The sequence below is a fragment of the Alternaria alternata genome (assembly GCF_001642055.1).
Source record: "Alternaria alternata strain SRC1lrK2f unplaced genomic scaffold CC77scaffold_24, whole genome shotgun sequence".
Classification (NCBI taxonomy): Eukaryota; Fungi; Ascomycota; class Dothideomycetes; order Pleosporales; family Pleosporaceae; genus Alternaria; species Alternaria alternata.
In genome coordinates, this window is record NW_017306213.1 from 382080 (window position 1) to 406020 (window position 23941).

A 23941-nucleotide genomic window follows, 5' to 3' on the forward strand; every position below is an offset into this window, starting at 1 on the left:
ATGCCGCTATATTAAGAAGATGGCCTGATGTATTCTCCGGCAGCCAACCTGGTCTGCCGTCCAAGCGCACGATGGTAACCGCCCAGGAGCCCTGAGACTGGCGGGGTATTGGACGAGCGATAGGGAAGGTATTGGCTTGGGTAAAAGATGTTTGCACGCGGGCAGGCAAATATAGAGACATGCCCTCCGTCCCGGTAGCGAGTTGTTGGTATTCCTCCAGTTGATCGAACGTCCTTCACGCCATCCTCGTGCAACCTGATATCCGATCACTTGTCCCGTCTGCGCCGCATTTCAACACTAGATACCAACACCATGAGCAGGCCTCTCCTCTTCTCCCTTCTCCTCCCGCTTCTCGCCCTTGCTCAGGACTCGTCTTCGGGAAGCGAGCTTCCCCCTCCCGGCTACAATGGCGGCAACGACAACCCGCAAGATCCAAGTGACGCTGGTGCTGCGGGATCGCAGAAGGGTGCTTTCGAGCTCTCCGGAGGTGCTATCGCAGCGATCATTGTGGTCGCGGTCGTAGTCGTGCTTGGATCCAGTATGTCTCACAGTACAGAATTGAAGATGCATGAACTAACATCAGATCAGTTGCCTCAGGAGTACTCTGGTGGCTCGCGAAGAAGCGCCAATGGGACGTTCGAGCATCCATTCGTCGTGCCTCTCGCCGCTTCACTGGCCGCTCCACTGCCGACACAGGCAAGCAGAACCGCCAGAACCGAAGAACAGGCATCAGACTTAACTCGCCACCCCCAGGCAAGAACGCCAACAAGATGCGCGATATCGAGAAGGGCCTTCCTCTGTCCAACAAGGCACCACAGACTACAACTACAATCACGAGCGTAATGAGGTGAAGATTGAGACGCATGGCGAGAAGGAATCGAAAGCAACACAAGCGTGGCCACGCTGGCCAAGGCACGCGTCGACTCCGGAGACGACAGCGCAGCTTAGAGGCAGATGTCTCGTGACTCAGGGCCATCGCAACGTCCCTGCACATGTTGTACCTCTAAGACGGCATCTTGGAGAGCGTGCGGGGTGGCGTTCCTGGGGCACGTATGAACGTTATGGTTATGATAGCGATTAGGGAGCGATTGATGTTCGCTCAAGCTTATGGAGTACTTGCATCCGGAGGGTCATTATTTCTTCTTCAACATATTATGATACCACACACTTTTCGGGAAAATTGGATAATAGACGCATCGGTCAGCGTCGAAGAGGCTAAGACGTGGACCGTAGATTTCGATACGGCCCAAATATCAATACTTCCAAATAAGCAAACACCTCATCTTCTTCACGTTTTGTCTTGCACGATTCATCCTGAAAACTGACCAATGCAAAGTAATGAGACAGGCAGTAAGACTACTCCTCGATTACACGCTAACCTGGAGACCTCTCATCTGACCACATGCCTATGGATAAACGGCGGGAATAGCGTGGAGAAGGCTTGGAATATGCGGCCATGAGCTGATCTGACTCCACTATTCCGACGTTACGGCATGCGCCCGGCTGGGCGCTGACTTGGTATGCCGGCTCTGCATGGCCGGGAATTTGACCCAAAAGTGCGTGGGGGACGACGGTCCCACCAAGAAAGGAAATTGCATCCTGCAATCGAACACCCAGAATAGCGTGTTATATTCTTGGTGCTGGTAGCTTATTGTAGGGAGAGTGAGAACACAGAGTTATCGTCGCGGGTCATGAGAGGTGATTGTTTGCCTCACATGTTCACAGGCGTGGGAGGATTTCGGAGCTTGTACGCCGTACACGTTCGCTTCTGCAACTCTTCTCTAGTAAGGCAATTTGTACGTTTCCCGCAAAATCGCATCAGATATATCTGTAAGGGTCCCTTTTGTGTTTCAACTACTTAGCATACCGGCGATTTGCAGTTATCCATGCATCTGTAGATAGCAACCCTAGAGCGATTGACATGTGATCTGGCGACCACGCTAGTACCAAAGTGTTCCAACGACGCGTTCCCCGCATCGTGTTTCGTGCCTTCGCATCTCCAAAACACGGCACTTGCAGCAAAACCACTCAGAGAAGACGAAATGTCGTCTCGAACTCGGCACTCGACAGCGAGACCGTCGGCCAGTCGCCAGTCCGTGGCATCTACTCCAAACCGTACCAACAGCAGTAATCGCAATGCCGACCTCCTGCCAGAGTACAAGAAGCCGTCTCACCCCCTCGATGCAGAAGCGACACGAGAACTGCGCAGCCTACAAGGGCGTAATATGAACGATATCAAAAGGCATAACAAACAAGCCACCGAGCACATCACCAATGCTGCAGCCAGTGTCAATGACATGCTGCGCGAACACGCTGAGTACATAAGCCGGCGACAGAAGAAATGGGACGCAGGCAAGAGTCTGGACGACAAAGAAGATGAAGAGCGCGTCATGGCAGAACTGCAGGCGAACGTAGACGAGGCGACTATAAAGCTCGAGGAAAGCATGCGAGCAGTCATCGACTCGGAGATCGCAGCGCAGCGCATCGAGGAAGCCCTGGAATGGTTGAGGAGTAATGCGCCTGCGCGACTGGCAGAAGAGTATGAGACTCAGATGACGCAGCGCGAAAACCAGCGACAAACCCAGACCCAAGCAGCGAGTCAGCGGGCACACGCACGAGACAGGGACGATGATGAGATGGATGATGGACCAACACCTGGACCTACTCCTCTTGACGGTTCTCGTGTAGCCCTCACCGGTGCGAGCGAGCTGTTTGCAGCGCGCATACAGCGCGAAAAGGACGCCTACACAGCGCGCTCGCACACAAGCCGCTACGCCCGTAACAACGACTACCGCGACTTCAAGCGTACGGTGCACGACGCGAAATTCGGCGACGACGGCCCCGTATTGGGACATGAAGACACATGGTTCACCGAGTCCGGATCGCCAGCGCCTGGCATTACGGACACCACACAACGGGGAGAGTTTGATGATGATGATGACATTGTAGTCGACAGGGCTACAGTCAGCACGAGGTGTCCCATCACGTATCAGCAGTTCAAGGAGCCATATTCGAGTAACAAGTGTCCTCACACATTCGAGAAGAATGCCATCCTCGATATGATCCGAAAGGGCCCTCACAGAGTGGACGGCCAAAAAGCTGTGGAATGTCCCGTCAATGGGTGCGACAAAGTAAGTGCCGCCACATATTATTCCGACTCGTTCGGCTACTCTTCCCGCTATGTGCCTGTGCTGACATTGCTTCTCAGATGCTCACCGCAAACGACGTTCGCACCGACCCTATCCTCGTACGCAGGATCAAACGCATGCAGCAAGCTGAACTTGAAGGTGACAGTTCAGACGATGATGTGAAGGCTCCTCGTCGGGAAATCCAGAAAATCGACGGTAGCGACGATGACATGCCTGATGCGAGCTCAAATCTACAGGCTCCCAGAACTCGACAACCAACACAATCAAGCAATATTGAGGATCTCGGAGACCCGAGTGACAGTGAGATGTCAACTTAGTCTATGTGCTGTTGTTTCGGCGTTTGGGCTTCGGATGGGCTGAATGATACCCAAAGATGCAAACATCTAGCGATTCTAGCAGAAGATGTTGAGACAGCGGACAAGCTGCGCGGTTTATGCGGGATAGCACTTAATCCCGAAGAGGGTACCAGTCTTCTGTACCACAATGAATTCTCAACAATACGTTCGCAAGCCTTTCGTTCCTTCTGCAAGCGTTCAGACCCGGCTGTGCGCCTCCACATCCCCGACCCTGTGTCGAAAAATGTCTGACCTTCCACTTGTCCACGGACATTTCCTCGGCAACAGATCTGATACCACGCAATGGCAGAACCCGCTTTAATATTCTTCCGTTAACAAAGTGCTTCACAGCTTGTCGTCACCCACGATGTCTTCGGCCGCGGATACCTTCGGGTCACCGAGTCCAACTCTGGCCGCGCACCTGAGCACAAGATCTGAACACCGCCCCATTGAGCGCCAAAGAACCCAGGGTCTCGCCCAAAGCAAAACGATCTCTTTGGTTGACTTCGATCTGCGAAACGACGGTATATCAACACTCAACGAGTAAAAAGCATAGAGCATATCATGCACATCGGCAAAGAACGACGCACGGACGCACGTTGTGTTTACGGAAATCCAAATCTTACCCGGAAAAGCACAGTGAGATCACTGCATCTAGTGCCAGGATATCGCGACAGCGCATCTTGATGTACTGCCACACAGGTTTGCTGATGGTTAGACTTATTGGCATATGACAGAACGCTCTGGTGTTGAAGTTGCAATCTTTCGATTGGCCGAGGGCTGGCCGTTACGACCAACGTCATCGCTCACATGCAAGCGGTTCCGCATGTGGCGCAATAGAGACGGGATTCTCTGTGCCTGAAGATCGTGTATCTCCCGAGGTGTACCATGGGCAAAGACATGAGCCTCAACGGTACATGGGAAAACGGATGGCTTGGACACGCGACAATCAATGCGCCCAGCTTGTACCGCTCCGCCGTGCACGTTAAACTTCAACATGGAGACCTGTGAAGTAAGGATGGCATCAGAGTGTAGGAAATCGGTGCTGCCCGATTGGCCCATCAGCAATTGGCACCTCGTAGGACGAGCAGCTGTTCACCTCAGTGGCTCGTTGGGGCAGCTCTTCGATGCGGGGAAACGCAGCTCACCCCTCAATTCATGGCACCGGTCGACTGGCTGGCCTTGTTGACAACTAAGAATAACAGATCATCGTGCTACTCCTGTCCTCCGAGTATCTTCACTCACAGCCTTGTTCACAACTTTGTTCTTCTGCTCTATCAGCTTGACCTGTACTGTCGCATTGTCGTTTGATACTAGAAAGCGGGTAGTCGAGCGCATACCACCATACCCACTAAACCCGCGACCCACACCCCACTCCTCCGACGCGGACTGGATCCTCCGCACAGACTTCAGCGCACGAGGTACGCACCCAACTATGCTCCTACACCGTCTCTCAGCATCCACAATTTACTTGCGCGGGTGCAATCGGAAAAAGAAGGGTTATCGCACGTGCGTGAGCTTTCGGCTGCGCTCACACGTCCGATGCCAATCTTTCCTGTGCGCCGGAGGAAGCTGTACATCTATGTCATAGCCGGCTAGCTTGCGACGTCCACGGCCGCGGTGAAGGGCGCATGGGAACTGCGTCTCAGGCTGAGGCTCTGCCCAGGCCAGCACCTTACGCAGACGCCATGTCGTAGTGCCATGATGCTGGGATATAGATTCGGCCATGGAGTCTCTTTTGTGGACTTTCTTACTCCATCAGTTCCAGTCTTTCTTCACGTTTGTTCTATTCTCGTGCAGCATAGCGACAGCGATATACCCCTCTGGTCCATTTTTTCTTCATCTTCAAATAATTCGTCTTATCAAGACTGTTGGCTGTCACTGACAACGCAATGTCAACAACAGCAGCCGCCAGCTCTCAAACCCTTAAGATGCCCGCCGCTCGCGCCCTCGAAAACGCAAAGCAATCTTCAGAAGCCGTTCTAAAAGACACATCCTCCGCCATGTCCAAAGCCGCTGAGAACCCCAAGAAAGCTACTGCAGACTTCCTACATACACCGTTTATGCGCGCAGCACTACCATTCGTAAACGGTGGTATCGCAGGCATGACCGCAACAACCGTAATCCAGCCCGTAGACATGGTAAAAGTGCGTCTACAACTCGCCGGAGAAGGTGTAAAAACTGGACCCAAGCCCACCCCAGTCACAGTCTTCAGAGACATCATTGCACAAGGCAAGGTCCTAGATCTTTACACAGGACTCAGCGCTGGTATCCTTCGCCAAGCCGTCTACACAACCGCCCGCCTGGGTTTCTTCGACACATTCATGAAGCAACTCAGCGCACGTGCAAAAGAAAACGGCACAGCGATTGGCTTCAAAGAACGTGCAGGTGCTGGTCTAGCCGCAGGTGGTCTCGCAGCTATTGTGGGCAATCCTGCTGATCTTGCGCTCATCCGCATGCAATCCGATGGAATGAAACCCGCTGCTCAACGCGCAAACTACACATCCGTTATTGATGCCCTCGTCCGCATCAGCAAGCAAGAAGGCGTCGCACGGTTATGGGCAGGCAGTTACCCTACCGTCGTCCGCGCTATGGCCCTCAACTTTGGACAATTGGCTTTCTTCTCGGAAGCGAAACAGCAACTCAAGAACACATCGTTGTCATCCCGCACACAGACTCTCACTGCGTCAGCTGTAGCAGGTTTCTTCGCGTCGTTCCTATCTCTGCCATTCGACTTCATGAAGACGAGATTGCAGAAGCAGACAAAGGGACCTGACGGTACATTGCCTTACAAGGGCATGTTTGATTGCTTCAAGAAGGTTGCAAAGGAGGAGGGTTTGCTAAGATTCTACCGTGGCTTTGGAACGTACTACGTGCGCATCGCGCCGCATGCGTAAGTTTTCTCTCTCCCTGTGCTGTGGATCCAAGTACTAACTTCATTAATAGCATGGTGACACTTATTGTTGCCGATTACTTGGGCTTCATCACGAAATGATCGTCATGAGCTAGGAATATATTTGTTTTTTGTGCAGAGGCGTTATTGCGGGAATCATGGCGTTCAGAGCTGGCGATCCGCCATACGATGTCTTTTTTCGGGTTCCTTTCTTTATCTCGACCATGGCTGTGATACGTGCCGTGCTATTGGAAGATTCTCTCGTGTATAGGCTAGAAGTAACGATGCGACATTTTCGGCATTCACATATGCGGATGCTGTCATGGTGTGTAAGGAGAAGTCTTTCTTGAATAGTACGAAGATGCACAGCGCGTGGTATGTCTCGACCCTGTTGACTTGTGTCAGTGACGTGTAATGCTATGTCTGAGTATTGTTCATTCCAATCACGGGTATCGTGACAATGCAGAGCAGATAAGCCACTTACAACGTCAACAACACCTACCATACTGGTAAGAAACCGTTTACACGAACGAGGACTACCACGAGATGAAGAACCTCCTGAATAGTGATAGCAGGGATTCTGCGGGTATAGTCATGCAATACCATGAACTTCGAACCTAGTCCCTTACGACCGACTGGTGTGTGTCTATCAAGCTAACGAAATGGTCAGGGACGCACTAATAATGGCGCCTACGATGGCACAAGAAGAAGAGTAGACACTCGAAGTAGCACCCCATTGCGCAAATGACCAGCATCTACCGGACTGTTCTTCCTCCATTCGTCCAGGTTGAATAGTCAAGTTGAGTATACTATATAGATTTGTACCACATTTCCCTCTTCTTTGCTCCAGCAGCTGAAGCCATACCATGGAAGTGCTGTTTCGGTAGGAGCAACCGTCCTATCTACTCTCTTCGAGGAAGCGTAGTCGTTCTTCAAAGTATGTGTATCATGACTGCTGTTTCTGTCCGTTGATATTTGTGGAATCCAGGGATCCCAAAAGCTCTGTTGTGTAGACGGGCGGTCTCTGCGAAGTGGAGGCTGAAAAGTAATGATCAAAGAATAAGGCTGGTTGTTGATGGAGCCGACCTCGATAACAGCAACTCTTACCTTCAGTAGGGAGGGGCGAAACGACCATCAGTAATGGATTGGGAATTGTTGGATGCATCGTATTCAGTAACCTCTATTCCTCAAAGATACCACTCTTCTTGCTCATCGTTCAAGCATTCGACCACCCGCTATGCTAATCAATTGATCGGACAACCCTCTCACCTCCTTCCACCACCAATGTCCTGGCCCAACCTATAACCACTGATCTTCTCCCACTCAATCTTCTGCCTCGTAATCGGCAATTGTCTCCTCAGAGCCTTGAAAGCGCCCTCACTCAGACTGCCAAACGCCTTGTTGAGATCCTCCTGGTACTTCTTCTCCTCGGCAGCAATCTTCCTCATGATCTCGGTTCCATTTGCACTGCCGCCAGCACTCAGGTTGACCTCCTTGGTGGTGAGCAGACGCACGTTTCCGTCTTCGTAGTAGTGCACGTCGACTTTTATGCTACCGGAGATGGAGCCGGAGGAGGTGTCGTAGATGTAGGAGCTGCGCCAGCGGCCGTTCCAGTAGTTTGTGGGGGAGTACTTGTTTGCGACGGTGATGATGGCGAGGGAAGAGGGGGACGAAGGAACGGGGAAGACGCCGTGGGAGGATTTGGGGTAGTGTTCTGAGGCGTGGGTGCCGAGGGACTTGTTGAGGCTCTTCCTGTGGTGTGTGTTAGTACTAAGCTCGCGCAAACAATGTGCCGTATGGCCAGAGGGTGTCTGTGTGAGGTGAGACATACAGGAGATCCTCATGCGCGCTCTCGACAACGTAGCTCTGGACTGCGCTTGCCTTGCCAGTCGCATGGTCAAAGTCGAAGGAGCTCTGTGTATCGATGTCGTAGTATCTGCCGTCTCCTAACGAGTTGTATTCGCTGACTAGAACTTCGGTGCTGCCGCCCGGAAGCTTCGTTGTGGTGTACTGCTCCTCGTTGTACTTTTGGAAGGCAGGCGAGAGTTCGTTCTGGACTGATTCATCGCCGAGGATTGACTTGATTGCCTTGGTAACTTCGACAAGCTGGGTTGCTGTCAGTACATGTGCTGGCGAAAGCTACACGTGGATTTAGAGAGCATACTTCACCAGGCGGCGCGCTGTCGACGAAAGAGGAGAGAGCTGCTGTGCGTGACATGGCTGCGATATCTCGCTATGCGGAAGTTGGAGATCAGGTTCGTGTTGCGACCTCAATTGTTTGGCGCGTTGTCGAAGCTGCGGGTGGACAGGAGCGCTTAGTGGGGTTCGGGAAGTGCAGGGACCACAAATGTGGAGGGGAGAGCATCAGAACATCATAGTGTACTTGGAGCTATCCGCTTTTTTTTACTTCATGTTGAAACTAAATATTAACGATGGGTATCTATACACCTTGAGCGACCCTTTTTGATCTCGTAGACCCGGAAACGCCGCGCTAAGTCATGATCAATGCCACAAATATTCTACACAAAGTCACGTCTGGCAATCACTCGATGCTCATCTTCATCAGCCCATCATTGGTATCGGTCATGCCCTGTAGACCTATCCGCTTTGGGCCCAATGTTGGCGTCATGCTCATGCTGCCTCCACTGTTTGAGCGTTCACCATGTGATTGACCACTTATTGACGTTTCCCGGCTGGCCTTGGTATTTGTGCCCCAAAGACTGTTGTCCCTTTGTGCAGGAGACTGCGAGATGACTGGGCTGCCATGAGCGCTGACACCTGGTGAGACTGCACGACGTTTGATTGAAGCTTCGTCGAAATCGTCATCTCGCCGGCGTTTGTTCGACTTCTTCAAAGCTTCGGCTGCTGTGGGAGGCTGCATTGCCCCTGGCGTAGACGCTCTAGATGCCCCACCGCCTATAGTTGGGGAGTCCATGTTCATGTCCTCGCTCATTGCGGATGATTCTGCACGAGGAAAGGACGGTGGAGGAGTGTGTGCAGCGCGTGAACCCCAGAAGCCGTTGCTGACCGAATTGCGACCACTGTGTAGACTACCAAAGGCACCGAAAAGTCCCTTAGACGTCGATCCATCTAGACTCATGTTGCTTTCGCTGCCCTCCTCTGGCACACCCTCAAGGGGTCCATCCAGGCCTGGAACTGTTGGCAGCAAGTTGGGTGATGATTGCGCGGTTCCCGAAGGTCGCTCTAGATCCGTGTCGCTTTCTCTCACTTGTCGAATGATCTCGGCTTCGCGGCGAAATTCGCTGTCAACGGGAGCAGCTTCTTCGAACAACTCCGCTCTGATGCGGCCGAACTGTCTTGACTTTGGCTAGTAAAGTTAGCAACTTGTACCGTTGTACTGATTCATGTACTCACCAGCAGATTACCCCTCCGTGAAACCACCCGTCGTACTACACCCGGAGTTTGGGGCATGTTACCGCCCTCATCACCGCTATCGTTTCCAGATGAGATGTGGAGGTCGTTGGCAAAAAGGGAAAGGCTCTCTCGTCGCGAACCCGCTTTACGCATGGCCGCTTCTCGCGCAAAATATCCCGTATCTTTGCCATTTGGCGGTGAGGCCGGCCCGGGGCTTGCCATGGAGCTGTGTCCACTGGCTGAGCTCGAGCTCTTTCGGCTTCTACCCTTGCGCAATCTCGCTCGATGCATGCTCGCAAAGTTGGGCTGTCCACCGGGTGAAAACAGATTCGAAAAGACACCGTTGTTGCCAGCGTTGAGCCCTGGAAATAGTGTGTTGGTCTTCGCTTGTGGAGTCATGATCATAGGGTCGTCGTTGTCCTCAGGGTCCAGTGGATCCACCTCATCCGAAGAACTACTCGAGTCCTCTGAGCCCATCATGTTGATGCTGCCGACCGAACTCGAAGGGGCGGTTCTATCGCCGTGACTCCATCCACCCTGTAGGCTCACATTGGGCGAGTCAAGCAGCATTGAGTTGGAGCGAGGCTTCCGCGGCGGTATCTTGATGCCTTTTTGCGTAATGGTCGGCGAAGAATCGGGCGAAGACTGGTCGGGGAGCGTCGAGTGGTGGAGGTTGGTGCAGGCTCTTGAGAACTCAGCGCCGCGGGACCGTCGGGGCAGGACAGAAGCAGGCGACGCGTAGGTGTTACGCGAATCTAGCTGTGGAGAGAGGGGCACACGGGCGGCGAAGTGCGCGGGACTGAGCATAGGCGACTCTCGAGGGGGCATTTGCAGAGACAGGCCTCGCGAGAGGAAGTCTGGCCTACGCGGTGTACTGGGGCTGGCGACGATAGTTTGGTCATCTTTGGACATGCGTGCGGGTTCGCGGAACTTCGGAGAGGGCTCAAGACGGGGCGTGCTGTCCGAGAGAGACCGTGCTTTGGGCGAATTCGTCTTTGGCGGCGTTGTCTCCAGTTGAGGTTGAGGCTCCATCATGGCTGCACCGCGAGAGTCGGTGGTTTCGCGTTCGCTACCGATGGCTGGCGTCATGGCCGCCGTCAACATTGCGTCGTAGGGTGAATCTGGCAGGACGACCCTTATAATTCATTCTCTCAGCAACGTGCTGTGAGCAGAAGTCAAATTGGTGGAACAGCAATGGCCCGTACGTTGGCGGGGCGGTTAATCATGGCCTATCATCACGTGGAAAGAAGCCCCTACCAAGGGTGAACCATGCTCTGAGCCTGTCAAAACGAAACAGCGTCTTTAAACGCATATAACTCAGAACACGTTCCTGGACTATCTTCTTACATGCAGTGAATACATTGCTCCGTTGCATATCGAGCTCTCTCTCACGGCTGCCGCTATGGTGTCGATTATGACGCTTAGATCACCCATAGATCATCCCTGTTTTGAGCACCCCTGAGTACTTCCCACGATGCTGCTACAAGGTCACAATGGCCTCTACCCACTCAGTATCTTCCCAGGTAGCTTCCCAAATGTTAAGCACGGTCATGGTCCACACTTTTCCCTCTCGCTTCATGGTGCCAATGCACCGACATATCCGCCCTTGTTGTAAAAGCCTACTGCAGTCGTACTCGAACAGGGGCACCGACTTCCAGATCGCAGCGCTGTATGCTCCTTTGATATAAGGCGGCCTTGCATGGAAGAGGTCGCAGAATGTGAATTGTTGCTCTGTGCCAGTTCGCTCCGAAGCAAGGATTCTAGCGTACATTTCGATCATAATGCGCTTCCCAGACTTGGATGCTTGACAACTCTGATTGATCACCTCACCGATGCGAAAACACGTTCTGAGCAACGAGTTTGACGAGAGACCGATAATAGGCGAGCGATCGCGAACAGATTCAGGGAACGGCGGCCTGACGATTGGTTTCCTAATCTCCGCGGAACCTGAGCTGCCATATGCGGCCTGCAAGCGCGTTGTCGGAGTGACTGGAGATGTAAACTGTTTTGACAATTGCTGTGAACTCGTCTTGGTGGTGACTTCTTCAAGCATGATAGGAATGTCGGTGCATGAGCCTGGAGTGGGGCATAATCTGTCGTTGTCCGTGTTGTAGGACTGCGCGTGGGACTTCGAAGTAGGCTTTGCAAGGTCAGAACATGTACCACCATCTTCAGGTATCAATGCGAGCAGTTCATCATCATTGATGTCAAAGTCGAAGTCATCTTCCGCGGATTTCAGAGTTTCATGTTGCTGGAGAGCCAGGTCGAGATCAACGTGTCCAGCTTCAGTAGCATCACAATCATCGTCTTCGAGAATGAACAAGCCAACGTCAACCGAATATTGCACAGGCCGTATGGCCACGGTGTCTTGGCTGACATTCTGAACAGTCTCAGAGCTTGCGAAACGATGATGCATCACCTCATAGGCTTGAGTGGTAGGAACATGATCTGACAAAGTTGTTCCTTCATCATCTGCTGCTGGCTTCTGTGGTCGCACATCGTCAATGAATGCTGATTGTGTAGTCCTAGATGGTGGAGCTTTGGATGCGGATGCCGCAGACTTGCGTACAGGTTTCGTCACCCGGAAGCTCTCCGACACACGCCGTTGATTGACAGTTGCCCTCGCTTCCGCATTCGTGTGTCTATCATCCAATGTGTTTCCATGGGCAGCCAACGCAGCCAACTTTATTCGGTTGCGTGTAGGTTTCAGCGGTGGGCTGGCTGGCGTTGCCGGTAAAGAAGCATATATCTCGAGATGTGTAGGCTCGCTTGCAGTACCAAGTCCGAGATACTGGGCAACAGCAGGGTTATGTCGCCGCCGCCCATGAACGGTCGCTCTTCGCCGCGCTTGGTTTTGCTGGATGGGTGCCGCTATTGGTGATTGGGGCGTCGGGAACTGCGTCGAGGGCTGATTGATGGCTGTGAAACTAGAGGTTGAAGAAGAAGAAACTTGAGTATATCTGCATACCTCAGGTTAGTTAAGACGATACGAGACAAAAGCAATGTGTGATGGGAAAAGGTGAGTGAACGCGCTTCGGGCCTCTCACGCGCCATCGCCATTTCCTGCACCCGTCGCCTCCGCACTCCAACCGTGATGCAGCGCGTTTGCCCTGTTCATTGTGGTTCTAGCGCAGCGATACGATATGCGAGGGGTGTGCAAGAGGTAAAGTGAAGAAACCTGATGGGGGAGGTCGCGCGACGTGTGGTTGCACCCCGCAAGTGGGGGCTGAGTAAGGTAGCTTCAGCCCGATCAAGGAAGCTCATTCACCTATCGCGTGCACATAGGCAGCCACTACTACATAGACTTTCGCTTCAAACCTCTTCCATCGCCGCTCACCTCACCCTGTGGACTTTGCACGACTCGTCAACTCATGTTCGTGGAAGCCCGGATCGTCTATTCTTATCTGTAACACCGGATCTCTACCTTCAGACGGACCCTCCGACGGCTTTCAGACCTTATTGAAAACACCAGACCCTGATTGTGTCCAAATTCGTTCTGACAAGCAAGCAAACATCCTGTTCGGGAGTGCATTGCTTTTTTCGCCTCCAGATTTAGCAGGTGCTTACCCTGAAGGGTCAAATCAAGCGACCAACTTACGATGCCTGTAAGTTGTTCTTCAGATTGGTTTCTCTTTAAGAGTTCCTAGACACCATGCTTTCAGTTACATCATCTCACTTCAACTTGTCCTTTGTATACCTCTTCTCATTACAATCATGATTTCCCACGCCTCTTGGTATGACGGTGAACCGCTCCTCAACAGAGAGTCGCTTCGTAGGAGATCGTCCTGTAGCAGTGCCTGTTCCGATCTCGAAGCACTTCCCTTGTATCACAGAGCTCCGTCTGTGTCACTTTCTTCGTCAATTTCGTCATCAACAGAGTCCTCTCGCAAATCGCTTCATCGCCACAAGGATCCCAAAGCATATGCAGAGCTTCCAATCTTCGAGAACCCTTGCCCGCTGTGTTTCTTTGGACACTGTCACAAGGCGCTAAGACAATGGATACATCGCAGAAACACGCTTTCTCGGCTGTCACGGTCCAAATAGATCGATTGACGAGCGAGCAATACGAGGAGAATGTAAGTTGGCCTGCGCAGATTCCATATTAAGGCTAATCGTTGCAGGATGTCGGTGGTATTGTTGATCTCATTGAAGTCATTCGCATCCAGGCATCTGGTCCTACGGAAGCAGCACGAGCTTTGCGAAAGAAGCTGTAAGTCAAATCCTTACGTGCATACGACATGCTCTAAACACTTCATCAGCAAGTACGGCAACGTACATCGCCAGATCCGCGCCCTAGTCATCCTAGACGCTTTAATCCAGAATGCTGGTACCAGGTTCCAGAAGGCTTTTGCAGACGAGCCCCTTCTCGAGCGACTTCGTATTCTAGCCAGGGACGACACGGTTGATGCGGATGTTAGGCAGAAGGCCAACGTTCTATTTCGAGGATGGGCTGTTGCATACAAGGGAACGCCTGGACTTGAGCGAATAGCAGCACTACACAAAGAACTCCCTCGTACCAAGCGTCCCCAACCACAGCAATCTCGAATTGTGCGACAGCAAGACGCCGAGGCCGCACGTGAGCGCGAGGATAACTCGCCCTCTCCTCCTCGAAACAGGCGGCCGGAGCCACAACAGGCGTCATCGTCAAGAACCAGTACACCTATTGTACTCGGCGCTGGTACTCCTCTCCCAACCACCTCACTGTTCAGTAGAAACAAGAAAGACAAGAAGAAGACCAAAGGCCAGCCATTCAATCTGGAGAGGGAGAAAGGACAAATGCTCGAAACGATGGCATCGGCAAACGTCGCTAGCACAAACTTGCTCAATGGATTGCAGCTCATCAACCGTGAGCAAGAGCGGGTTAGCGACAATCCAGAAGTGATGCGACGTTTCGAGACCTGCAAGCAGCTTCGTCGCCAAATCTTGCGTTATATCCATTTGGTTGAGTCAGAGCAATACATTGGCGGTCTTCTTAATGCCAACGACGAGCTAGTCAAGGGTCTCATGGCATTCGAAATCATGGACAAGAGCATCGATGACGACAGTGACAGCGACAATGAAGAGGGCAACGTATCTGCTGCTATGGCCAGCATGAACATGAACGAGTCGGCTCCTCCAAAGCCACCCCGGCCAACGAGCATCCCTATGCCTCCTCAGCGTGTCGAGCCAGACAGTGAGCCAGAGGAGGATGAGGATGACCCGTTCGGAGACAGCAACGGTAAGACTGTTGCGTATATTTCTCGGAAAGCTAGCTAACTCACCACAGCTGTCAAAACGCCATTCGCTGAGAAGAGCCAGCCGACTTGGAGAGACGTCTGAGATATCAAGCGCCAGACGCGAACAAGACCTGCATGTTCACGGTGAGACACGGTATTGGGCTTTCCTCATCTCATGTTCAGCAATACCCTTTTCGTATAGTTTTACCATCTAGATATATGATAGATTCAATGCACGTTTACATAAATACCTCCCCTGTGTTTCTTTTATTTTACATGTGTCGAGAGCCTATGACCGAACGCGCGGCGTTAGCCACCTTCACTGCCACAAGGGGCGACGTCATGTTTCTTTAGCGTGGGCGTGTCATTGGCCTAGCGCCATGCGCAGCGCAGCATTGAAGCAGGGTTGGATTGCCCTCTGCGACCGTATTAATCTCCCCTTTGCCTCCTCAAACACAACCGTTCAGCATCTCGCGCAGACCTAGCTTTCTCTTTCTCTTCATCACTCAAACTGTATGCTTACACTCGACTCTGTGGCCACGGACACACTACTGACATCATCACAGCGCAACTTCGTCATCTCGCGACCCAACAAGTACAACTCGACCGTCTACAACCCACTCGTCAGACCTCTAAAACCCACACGATCCGCGCAAACTCACACACCAAAATGCCTGCCTCCACAAACTCCGTCTCCTCGGCCGCTGGCTCTATCGTCAAGCCTCAGGGTGGCAAGTGCAGCTGCATCAGCACAGACGACTGCAGTTGCTGCTGCATTCCTTGCACTGTCATGTAAACGCGACAGTAAAAACATCACATACGGCGGCATATGAGTCCCATCGATGACAGCGCATGCGTGTGCGAAAGCGGAGACATGCCACACGCGGCCTACAACGCAAACGATAAGGGAACAGCGATTGGGATAAGGTGTTCTGGGATATTTTGAGCGAGCATACCACAGCAGGAGGATCTTTCTGGAGTTTGGGAATAGAGCGATAGCTCGTAGGCTTGTTGATAACTGCTCATGATAATATGACGTTTAGATCTTTCATTCTGCGCCTCTTTCTTCCGCCAAACGTTCTGCACATCGCGTGTGAGCATGCAAAGCTCTTGCTGTCCGCGGTCTACAACATCTTGCACTTTTATCGCGCGGCTGTTGGACGGTGTCGCGCCGTTTCAGCATCTTGTGCCTGTGGCGAATGGCTTGCCTCAGGCTTTCGCTACGCCTGAACCTGGGCGCTTAGAGATAATAGACTGCGTGCGGCGCAGCAACACGATATTGATGCCTACTAGAAGTTGCTAACATGTAGTATCTCGTTCCTGGCTTGTTACATGTTCCCAGGTTCCGTCACAATTACTCTCGGTTACCCTTTCCTACGTAGCGTTGATGTACCACCACACTTCGTTTCGATCGCTCCCCAACGTCCTCAGCCATACAACGCTCGATCCAACGTGTGGCTTCGAAGGCAACAACGATATCTACGGTATCGGAATCCGTATCGGTATCTACGCACAGATCCTCGCCGTGTGGTTCGCGAACTACTTTCTCCTATCTGAAGTCCAAGTACTGCGCGATTCCGTCAGCATCTTTAGCGTCGCAATCCTTATTGTCGCGTTGATCTTTGCCTCGAACCCATCCGATGTCTATGCTGTCGAGGCATTCGTATTGCTACAGATACTGGCATGGAGTTGTATGATGGGCGTGCGAGCCAAGTCCTCGTACAGCAAGGCTACCTTCTCTCGCGGCAGCTTTTTGAGACGGGTTGTGTGCGAGGTCGTCAACCTTATGAACATCTGTCTGCATGTGTGGTTTTGGTGGGCAGGGGTGGATTATATGAAGACAACGCCATGCGGCACATGGTTGATGATGTATGTTGTCAAAACAAGTCTTTTTGGCTGGGCGAGGAAGGTTATGATGGCTATGAGTCTCTTCGTGTTACTCTGCACGATCTATTGGGTGGTAGTGGAGTTCCTGAGGCCGTGGACTACTTGGAAGGTAAGGGAGAAGAGGAGAAAGTTCGCGGACGCAATTAGGATGTGGAAAGAGTCTCAGCGACGAAGCGCAGATGAAGAGACGATAGAAGAGAAGGGTGTGACTGAAGGCGAAGGTAGTCCAGTTCATGATGCTTCAGTGGAAACACGACTGCATCATAAGAGCCCCCGAGCTTTATGTACTCGTTGCTTACCGGCAGGATCAAGCTTCGGGCATGTTCGTCCACTCAGCCTAGTTCGCACGCGCTCAGATCCCCTGGCGCGACGAACATCAGAGTGGGAATACTCTCCTCGTATCGCTTCCCAGGAAACCTCCAAACGGTCCTCCCGTGTTACTGTTCAAGAGATCCTATCTCCGGCATCCCCAACCTCAGCATCATCCTCTTATGCCAGTTCCAACTCCCCAGAAGACAGTCCATATCTCTCTACCATCCGCGAAGTCTACGAGAGTGAGCTATATATTCAACACTGTATCACAGCAAGTCCATACCAGATGAGCACCGACGGCAAACCCCTCACCTTCCCAGTGATCGCACGATCGATCCTCTTCCCCAGAAGGTACCGCACCCCAGCAGGCGCAAAGCCGTCTCCACCGTCGTGGTTTCACTGCCAGTTACACAGCTACATAGCGTTTCCGACATGTCGCTTCCGGCCACAAGCTTTCGTCATCTACTCACACCTTCGTCAATCCCGCCTCCTCGACCCACTCAATGGACCTTTCCAAACATACGCTGCTCTTACCTATTCAGCAGCATCACCTAACCCGAAACACTTACCTTCATGGACTTCGGTATCGCTGGCTTCTTCTCTTCTCCTCACCAGCCCTTCAACACCAAAGAAGATCTGGCTTGGTTGGTACTACGCCATCCTCGATCTTCTGATACACGTCATCGTCATTCTGCAACTTGAATTAACTTTACGTTGGAATCATGTAAGCGGGCTCAGCGGACTATGGAACAGTGTCGGACAGTTAATCCCCTTTATCATTGGAGTTGGTGGATTGGGGTTGGTCATTAGCAGGTGGCTAGTAAAGATGTGGGTTAAGCGGGTGGTCGCAAGAGGGGAGAAGAGCGGGTGGGAAGTACATGTGGAGGAAAATGAAAGTGATGATGAGGACCAAGATGAATACGAGAGAACCGGTGTCAGTCGAGGCTATGAGAGGTGGAAGAAGGCGTATCTCGCGCAGCATGCAAACCGAAATGGGTGATTGGTGATAAGGACGCCATAGGATACCGCTCCTTCGCCCTCATTGCACTTTCAACTTAGACTGCATGGCGGAGTTACATCTTTCTCGTTTCGAGTGGCTGACAAGGGTGGCCCCCAATGTCTCTTACGGCACAGTAAGGCAGATTTCAGGTTCTGTCACACCGCCTGTGATTTGTATGAGTGAGGCACAGCAGCGACCCAGTGTATTAAACACTTGTGGGTCCTCTTTCTTCGCTTCTTCTCCATACAGACTAACCAGGAAGTGTCTTTCACATCTATCGCAATGGCTGGACTCGTCAGCTGCAAGAATGAACTTCACACAATGCTACCAAAGCAACCATCTCCACCAAGATCTCCAAGCTTGGATTCATTTCCGTCTGCACTACCTTCACGCGCCGGTACTCCTTCCACAACATCTACTGAAGCAGAGTACAGGCCTCGGTATACTCCGCATCGTCACGACGAACCGATCAACTTCTTCAAAATCGACAACAGACCCGTCGCCATCGCCATGACTGTCCTCTTCGTCTTAGAAATCTTCAGCATCATATACTGGGAAATGTACGACCTATCTTCTATTCTCTTCCTCCCACCCGTGGCGAGCATATGTGCTGTTCAGTGGGAGAAATACAGGCGCCGTAGGCACAATAGAGCGATCAGAGATGATGAGGCGGACATTGGGTTAATGTACGAAGATGAGGAGCTTGAGGATGGGATGAATTTGTACGGGGTAGAGCTAAGGATAGATGAAAGCCTGTCATTAGGGAAGCAACAGGAAATATGTTGAGACTGGGGGTTGGGAGGCCTCTTGTGGCGCGGTGCATGCGTAGTCGCGTGGTTGCTGCGGCACAGTAGGACTTTGAAACATTGATCACACAAGGCAGCGTCATCTTACTCTATCATCTCAATTGCATGACATCAACTCTTTTGTACGATTCGCACATCTTTCTCCAGTAGAGCTGGAGAAGATTAGGATCAAGGAAAGTCAGCGATCCCGCACCGCATTGCACCACATGCGTTCAGTGCACTAGCGGCTTATCTTGTCACAAAGTCAGCATCGTTTCAACAGCCGCTATCTCTATCACAGCCGAACTACCTTGTTCCAGGTCTCTGTATGTCGAGACTTTTGCTTTTACGTATGCTCGTTCATCAATTTCATCCCCTGCCCAACTCAGCAAATCACCCTTCTTTCCAATGCTATACGTGCTGTGAAGAGTATATCACCGCAGGAAGAGCGATCTATGCGGCACAGCAAGGCGGTCTTGCCGACAGATACCTTGCCTTGTGCTGTGCCGTAAAGCACAAGGACATAGCCAACCTGCTCACATATAAACCGACACAAGCTCCTTCCCCGAACTCTAGCCCCGCCTGACTCCACCTTTTTAGTGTTCAACATCATTGAATAGTCGGGGTCCTCAACTTTCCAAGATGTCATCTCCGTCAGAGAAATCATTCCAGCAACACGCAACCTCCGCCGAGAAGCAGCCAGGTCTTCATCAACTACAACCAAGTGGTGCATGCACTAGCTGGACTCTCCAAGAACGAGTGGCACGCTCACCCTGCCGCCCCGCAGCTCTCGTTGTGGCCGAGTTCTTCTTCATATTCACATACGTATATATCCTCTCATTCGTCATGTTCAACGAGAACGAACGAAATATGTACATTGTCTTCATAATTGCGCTCATGTCACAGGGCGTGGGAAAATTGTGGAAAAAGTTCAGAAGCTGGCGGATGAGAGTGACATCCAGAGATGAGGAAACTATGATTGGATCCGTGGGTGGAGATGAGATGTCAGACGACGGGGCGGGCTTGGAGTCTATACGGCTTGGAAAAGACGGAAAGTCCAGGGCCGAAGAGTAGAAGGGGGTGAACTGAGGACTACGAATCGTGGGATTTTCGAGGCTTACCTCATAAGCCCTATCAAATTTATATTGTCGTAATGACTGAGGAGTTTCTGATTAGGTTACAGTAGAAAAGAGAGCCTCGCCATAATTACAATACATCCATCAAGAGTGTCTCAATCGCCCTTCTTCCCCAGCTCTTCATCATCCACCCGTTTCTTCTTCATCAGTTTTCCCAGCAAAGGTATTTGATGCATTACTTGCACCATATTTGCAGCCAACCGCTTGAGCACACTGAATTTTCTCCATACTACGAGCACCAAGAGCGTCAACCCTATTGTGACTATGAAGTACAAATACACCCAGTAAGTTACTTTTGTGCCTTTGTTATCGGGAGAGAAGTCCCAGAATGTCGTACTGAAGAAGGTTGCGACGAAAGTTCCGGGAAGAAAGATGAGGGTAATGGCGGTAATGAGTCGCATGTCGGCACCATAGCGATGGTTGAGTTGATTATCCCTTTGCTGGAGCATTGCATACATCTGTTGCTGTGAGATAAGAACTAAATCAATGTCATCGATTTAATGACGTACAGTTTGAACCATAGATTGAGCGTTTTCCTTTCCACTCTTACATGTAGCCAAGGATATTGTAGTGCATTGCTCCAAAAACTTGACTTGCTCTTGCAATTCGATGCTGACGCCGGGGCAAAGTTCGTTGGGCCACGTTTTCAACTGCTCTCTCAAACAACTAAGTGCCTGAACCATGCAGAAGCTTTCATATTCGAGGTTTGCAATATAGACTGCGAGTTTGTTCAAAGACTGCGGTATCCGAGTAAGGTCCAACACTTCATTCGCACTTTCCTCGGATTCTGTTGACCAGTAGCCTAATTCGTCTTGCACCTTCGTGCAATGCGAAAACGAATCTGTAGTCTCGACTCGAATATCATGTATCACAAGGGCAGCCATGATAACTGGTGCGAAAAGTGGGTGCGATGCGAAACTGGGAAGTTGTTCAAGACGCTGCATGACACGTTCAAGAGCTCGTGCTCGTCTCGATAAACAGACGCCAAAGGCTCGTTTGTTAGCAGTATCATAAGTCAGTACAGACATAATGTACTGAAAGTCCAACGTGATGCCTATTTTTATTAGATGTGAGGGGATGCACTGATGCTTAAATCTCGCTTAAGTGAAACTGTGCCCTTTCGAACGATATGAAGCAGGGGCTGACGTACCTTTCCAAGCACTATTGAGTATGACAGGAGAGAAGCTCATGCTCATAGTGTCTAAAGACGTGCATCTAGGAACGTAGTTATACGGTATATTCCAGTATGAGTAGAGAGCTTTGACGGCGTCTAAGGAATAAGGGACAGGAACATCGTACTCGCGAGGATCATCCTCATGTGTTACGAGCCTGTCAAAAGTTTAGTAGGTCGTATCTTTCTTGGAATTGTGTGCACATACAAATGCAATGACCACTTGGTGTCCGGCGGTTGTAGCACTGTGCGCTCACACATCTTAGGAATATTATCATCGCGGATTGCTTCTTTGTCGACTCTCACTTCCGACTTTGATAAAATTAGTTTTATTGGACAGGAACTAAAAGACTGCGACTTACACTATCTTCATATATCGACAATAGAACATGTGTATCGTGCGCCTTCAATTTCGAAGGTTCCTTCTCCCAATGGTCATATCGCCACGGAAGGTGTCCTTGTGTGGCCATTCTCTCGCTATTGGTACAGGCCTGTGATAATGCGTGACTCGTGGGTCTCTGCCCATGACTGCAAATTACGAGCGAGCGTAAAGCTTTTAGTATAGGAAGTGAGCTGGTGCAAGGCAACAGAGATCCAGGACTTGAATTTGCTTCGAGCTAGCGCAACTGCAAGCCATCGCAGGGTGGTCGGCGAGTACTTGACGAATCAACGAAGCTTCCAACACAGCCTCATGTGTCGAGTACACAAGGCTGAGAAAAACTAAGACAGTCTCAACTGTTGCGGACCCATGAAATCTGATGATGATGCTTAGTTTGAACGCGAAATAAAAATAGAGTGAAGGATAATCTTTCTCAGGTGATAATTGATATCCGCATCGAAAGTAACTTCATAGCAGGCTTATCTCCCCATGTTCTGTGCGGCTGAGCAACAGCGGCTGGGCTGTAGCGAACGATGCCGTTTTGAACACAGAAACCAACAGAATTCGGCATTGTAATGCGCAAGCAGGACCAACGTGTTCGAGTAAAGAGCGCGCCTCGTCAATCAATTTTGGTAGTAATTAGTTGGGATGCACCAATACCAAATAGACAGAGAGCAGGGGTCTGTCATTTCTACGTTGGGTGCGCTCATATTGTGGCGTTTTTGATTATGTATCATCATCTGAGCTTTTGATTTTAGATCATACGTACAGGATGGAAGCAATTGTGAGGCACGCATTGGCCAAACATTGAAAGATGCCTACGTCATCGCTTGCTAAGATGGTAAAACACAGTCTCCGCCCGCGGCTTATCCTAACTAGGTAGAATACACAATCGCGGATATACCGAGCGATATTTACCGCGATGTTTAATGCTGGACTTACAGCAGATATTATGGAGGGAGGTGTGATATATTACCCTCGGTAGAGATCCGTCTAGAGTGTAAACAGTATGGAAAGAAATACTCAAGACTAGGTGTAGCTGACAGCTCCTTGTCCCCACAAACCTCCGTGTGCCCCAAGGGAGCAGGATATGGAGTACGATATTTACAGCGGTATACCCCTCATGAATCTTCCTCTTCGACGATAGGCCGATCATGCAAGCCTTGAAACCACTTGTCCAAATCTTCGTAATGCCTTTCCAACTTTCCATCCATGTCCATGCTGAGCGACGATGACGAAACTCCAGTGTCGGGCGCATGAGGGTCTGTTGGTCGCCGAAGGAGTGATGCGTCCTGCGAGTGCTGGATATCGCACTCCGCCTCTTTGGTCAGTCGATCAATCTCGTCTGGGAGCAAGCCGTCGCGTTCGAGTATAGCCTTGATCTTCTCCGCCACAGCGATCTGGTTCTTGGTTGTCCACTGTCGTTGTTTCAGCTCGGCAGCCACGCCCTCTAGAGGGTGTATGAGGTTATTCTGGAAGCCTTCGTTACGATTGTTGCTGTTTCTTTTCGTGCCCTTTACTCTCGGTTGCGCGGTAGTTTTGACCTTCTCGACAATTTGCTCGATCACATCGATGAGGCCTTCGTAGATGCTCAAGTAGACCTGGAAGCACCCCAGGCGCATCTCATTCGCTTGTTTGCGCAAGATGAGGACGTCTCTCTCCCGAATTGCCTTCAACTGGGCGAAGGCTTCGCTGCTCTTGTACAACGCTTTCTGGGAGTCGAATACTGTATCGAGCGAACTCTGGGCCAGATCTTTGATCGCTTCGTTGCCTTCGAAACAGACCTTCATGGTTGCATTGCCGTTCTCAATCGTAGCGTCGTAGCCCAGGCGTATAGCGGTGATTGCCTTCTCGAAGTTCTGTTTCATGTTCTGCAGTCTCATCTCGGCGGCAAGTCCTAGAAGGAGCATGAAGAAGAGTGAAACAAGGAAGTGATGGCCTATAAACAGCGATGCTGTATAAATGACGAGTATCGTTACCAGGTCCTGGATAAAGAGGGCGCGAGTATGTTGGAGGCTATCACCAACTTCGCGCGACATTGAGTCGAGCTCGTCTGCAGTGTCAGCATGGCTGTTTTCAGGTACTGAGTCGCGTTTCGCGTCCGGAGGCGCCTTGTCTGTGTCGTTTCTGGGCTTCATGTCTGCTTTGTGGTGTGTTATGCGTTGGGTAGGCATGTGTTCCGCTCCGAGCTTAGTGGTGTCTTGTCGTGTAACTATTTGAGATCGGGGTGCGGCTTCTTTAAGAAGAGCCGACTAAGGCAACCGATCTCACTATACGGAGCGGGAGGTCTAATGGTACACGTT

General features: G+C 51.2%; 13 protein-coding genes across 13 annotated transcripts; 8 read left to right on the top strand and 5 right to left on the bottom strand.

The window, feature by feature from the left end:
- Positions 1-312: 312 nt before the first annotated feature.
- On the top strand, positions 313-851 carry CC77DRAFT_945829 (hypothetical protein; the record flags this gene model as incomplete). The annotated part of the gene is made up of 2 exons (XM_018535045.1): positions 313-538; positions 589-851. 2 exons carry the CDS (start codon positions 313-315, stop codon positions 849-851), a joined length of 489 nt encoding a protein of 162 aa, XP_018381203.1.
- Positions 852-2042: 1191 nt separating this feature from the next.
- CC77DRAFT_914060 (hypothetical protein) lies at positions 2043-3343 on the top strand (the record flags this gene model as incomplete). The annotated part of the gene is made up of 2 exons (XM_018533658.1): positions 2043-3131; positions 3209-3343. Coding segments are annotated over 2 exons (1224 nt in total), but the record flags the coding sequence as incomplete, so codon positions are not given.
- A 1883-nt stretch (positions 3344-5226) lies between these two features.
- CC77DRAFT_438020 (mitochondrial carrier) lies at positions 5227-6484 on the top strand. Its single transcript, XM_018531684.1, has 2 exons — positions 5227-6377; positions 6431-6484. Exons 1-2 carry the CDS (start codon positions 5377-5379, stop codon positions 6477-6479), a joined length of 1050 nt encoding a protein of 349 aa, XP_018381205.1. The 5' UTR covers positions 5227-5376; the 3' UTR covers positions 6480-6484.
- An 854-nt stretch (positions 6485-7338) lies between these two features.
- Positions 7339-8716, bottom strand: CC77DRAFT_972732 (F-actin-capping protein subunit alpha). Its single transcript, XM_018535865.1, has 3 exons — positions 8542-8716; positions 8209-8483; positions 7339-8129 (listed from the first exon to the last, which is right to left on the bottom strand). The coding sequence occupies exons 1-3, from the start codon at positions 8593-8595 to the stop codon at positions 7643-7645; spliced, it is 816 nt and encodes a 271-aa protein (XP_018381206.1). The 5' UTR covers positions 8596-8716; the 3' UTR covers positions 7339-7642.
- A 47-nt stretch (positions 8717-8763) lies between these two features.
- Positions 8764-10940, bottom strand: CC77DRAFT_972734 (hypothetical protein). Its single transcript, XM_018535866.1, has 2 exons — positions 9753-10940; positions 8764-9705 (listed from the first exon to the last, which is right to left on the bottom strand). The coding sequence occupies exons 1-2, from the start codon at positions 10854-10856 to the stop codon at positions 8920-8922; spliced, it is 1890 nt and encodes a 629-aa protein (XP_018381207.1). The 5' UTR covers positions 10857-10940; the 3' UTR covers positions 8764-8919.
- A 292-nt stretch (positions 10941-11232) lies between these two features.
- On the bottom strand, positions 11233-11805 carry CC77DRAFT_945902 (hypothetical protein; the record flags this gene model as incomplete). Its single annotated transcript, XM_018535050.1, has 1 exon — positions 11233-11805. One exon carries the CDS (start codon positions 11803-11805, stop codon positions 11233-11235), a length of 573 nt encoding a protein of 190 aa, XP_018381208.1.
- A 1302-nt stretch (positions 11806-13107) lies between these two features.
- CC77DRAFT_1024724 (VHS domain-containing protein) lies at positions 13108-15213 on the top strand. The gene is made up of 5 exons (XM_018525926.1): positions 13108-13357; positions 13763-13828; positions 13874-13962; positions 14012-14970; positions 15019-15213. Exons 1-5 carry the CDS (start codon positions 13352-13354, stop codon positions 15069-15071), a joined length of 1173 nt encoding a protein of 390 aa, XP_018381209.1. The 5' UTR covers positions 13108-13351; the 3' UTR covers positions 15072-15213.
- A 220-nt stretch (positions 15214-15433) lies between these two features.
- On the top strand, positions 15434-15760 carry CC77DRAFT_1053921 (hypothetical protein; the record flags this gene model as incomplete). The annotated part of the gene is made up of 2 exons (XM_018527769.1): positions 15434-15481; positions 15535-15760. Coding segments are annotated over 2 exons (273 nt in total), but the record flags the coding sequence as incomplete, so codon positions are not given.
- Positions 15761-16355: 595 nt separating this feature from the next.
- CC77DRAFT_1065846 (hypothetical protein) lies at positions 16356-18167 on the top strand (the record flags this gene model as incomplete). Its single annotated transcript, XM_018528843.1, has 1 exon — positions 16356-18167. One exon carries the CDS (start codon positions 16356-16358, stop codon positions 18165-18167), a length of 1812 nt encoding a protein of 603 aa, XP_018381211.1.
- Positions 18168-18449: 282 nt separating this feature from the next.
- On the top strand, positions 18450-18953 carry CC77DRAFT_1065847 (hypothetical protein; the record flags this gene model as incomplete). Its single annotated transcript, XM_018528844.1, has 1 exon — positions 18450-18953. The coding sequence occupies one exon, from the start codon at positions 18450-18452 to the stop codon at positions 18951-18953; it is 504 nt and encodes a 167-aa protein (XP_018381212.1).
- Positions 18954-19594: 641 nt separating this feature from the next.
- On the top strand, positions 19595-20026 carry CC77DRAFT_1065848 (hypothetical protein; the record flags this gene model as incomplete). The annotated part of the gene is made up of 1 exon (XM_018528845.1): positions 19595-20026. One exon carries the CDS (start codon positions 19595-19597, stop codon positions 20024-20026), a length of 432 nt encoding a protein of 143 aa, XP_018381213.1.
- A 78-nt stretch (positions 20027-20104) lies between these two features.
- Positions 20105-21971, bottom strand: CC77DRAFT_438312 (hypothetical protein). The gene is made up of 5 exons (XM_018531685.1): positions 21622-21971; positions 21468-21571; positions 21239-21417; positions 20598-21142; positions 20105-20546 (listed from the first exon to the last, which is right to left on the bottom strand). The coding sequence occupies exons 1-5, from the start codon at positions 21727-21729 to the stop codon at positions 20184-20186; spliced, it is 1299 nt and encodes a 432-aa protein (XP_018381214.1). The 5' UTR covers positions 21730-21971; the 3' UTR covers positions 20105-20183.
- Positions 21972-22759: 788 nt separating this feature from the next.
- Positions 22760-23812, bottom strand: CC77DRAFT_1053924 (hypothetical protein; the record flags this gene model as incomplete). The annotated part of the gene is made up of 1 exon (XM_018527770.1): positions 22760-23812. The coding sequence occupies one exon, from the start codon at positions 23810-23812 to the stop codon at positions 22760-22762; it is 1053 nt and encodes a 350-aa protein (XP_018381215.1).
- Between the last annotated feature and the right edge of the window lie 129 nt (positions 23813-23941).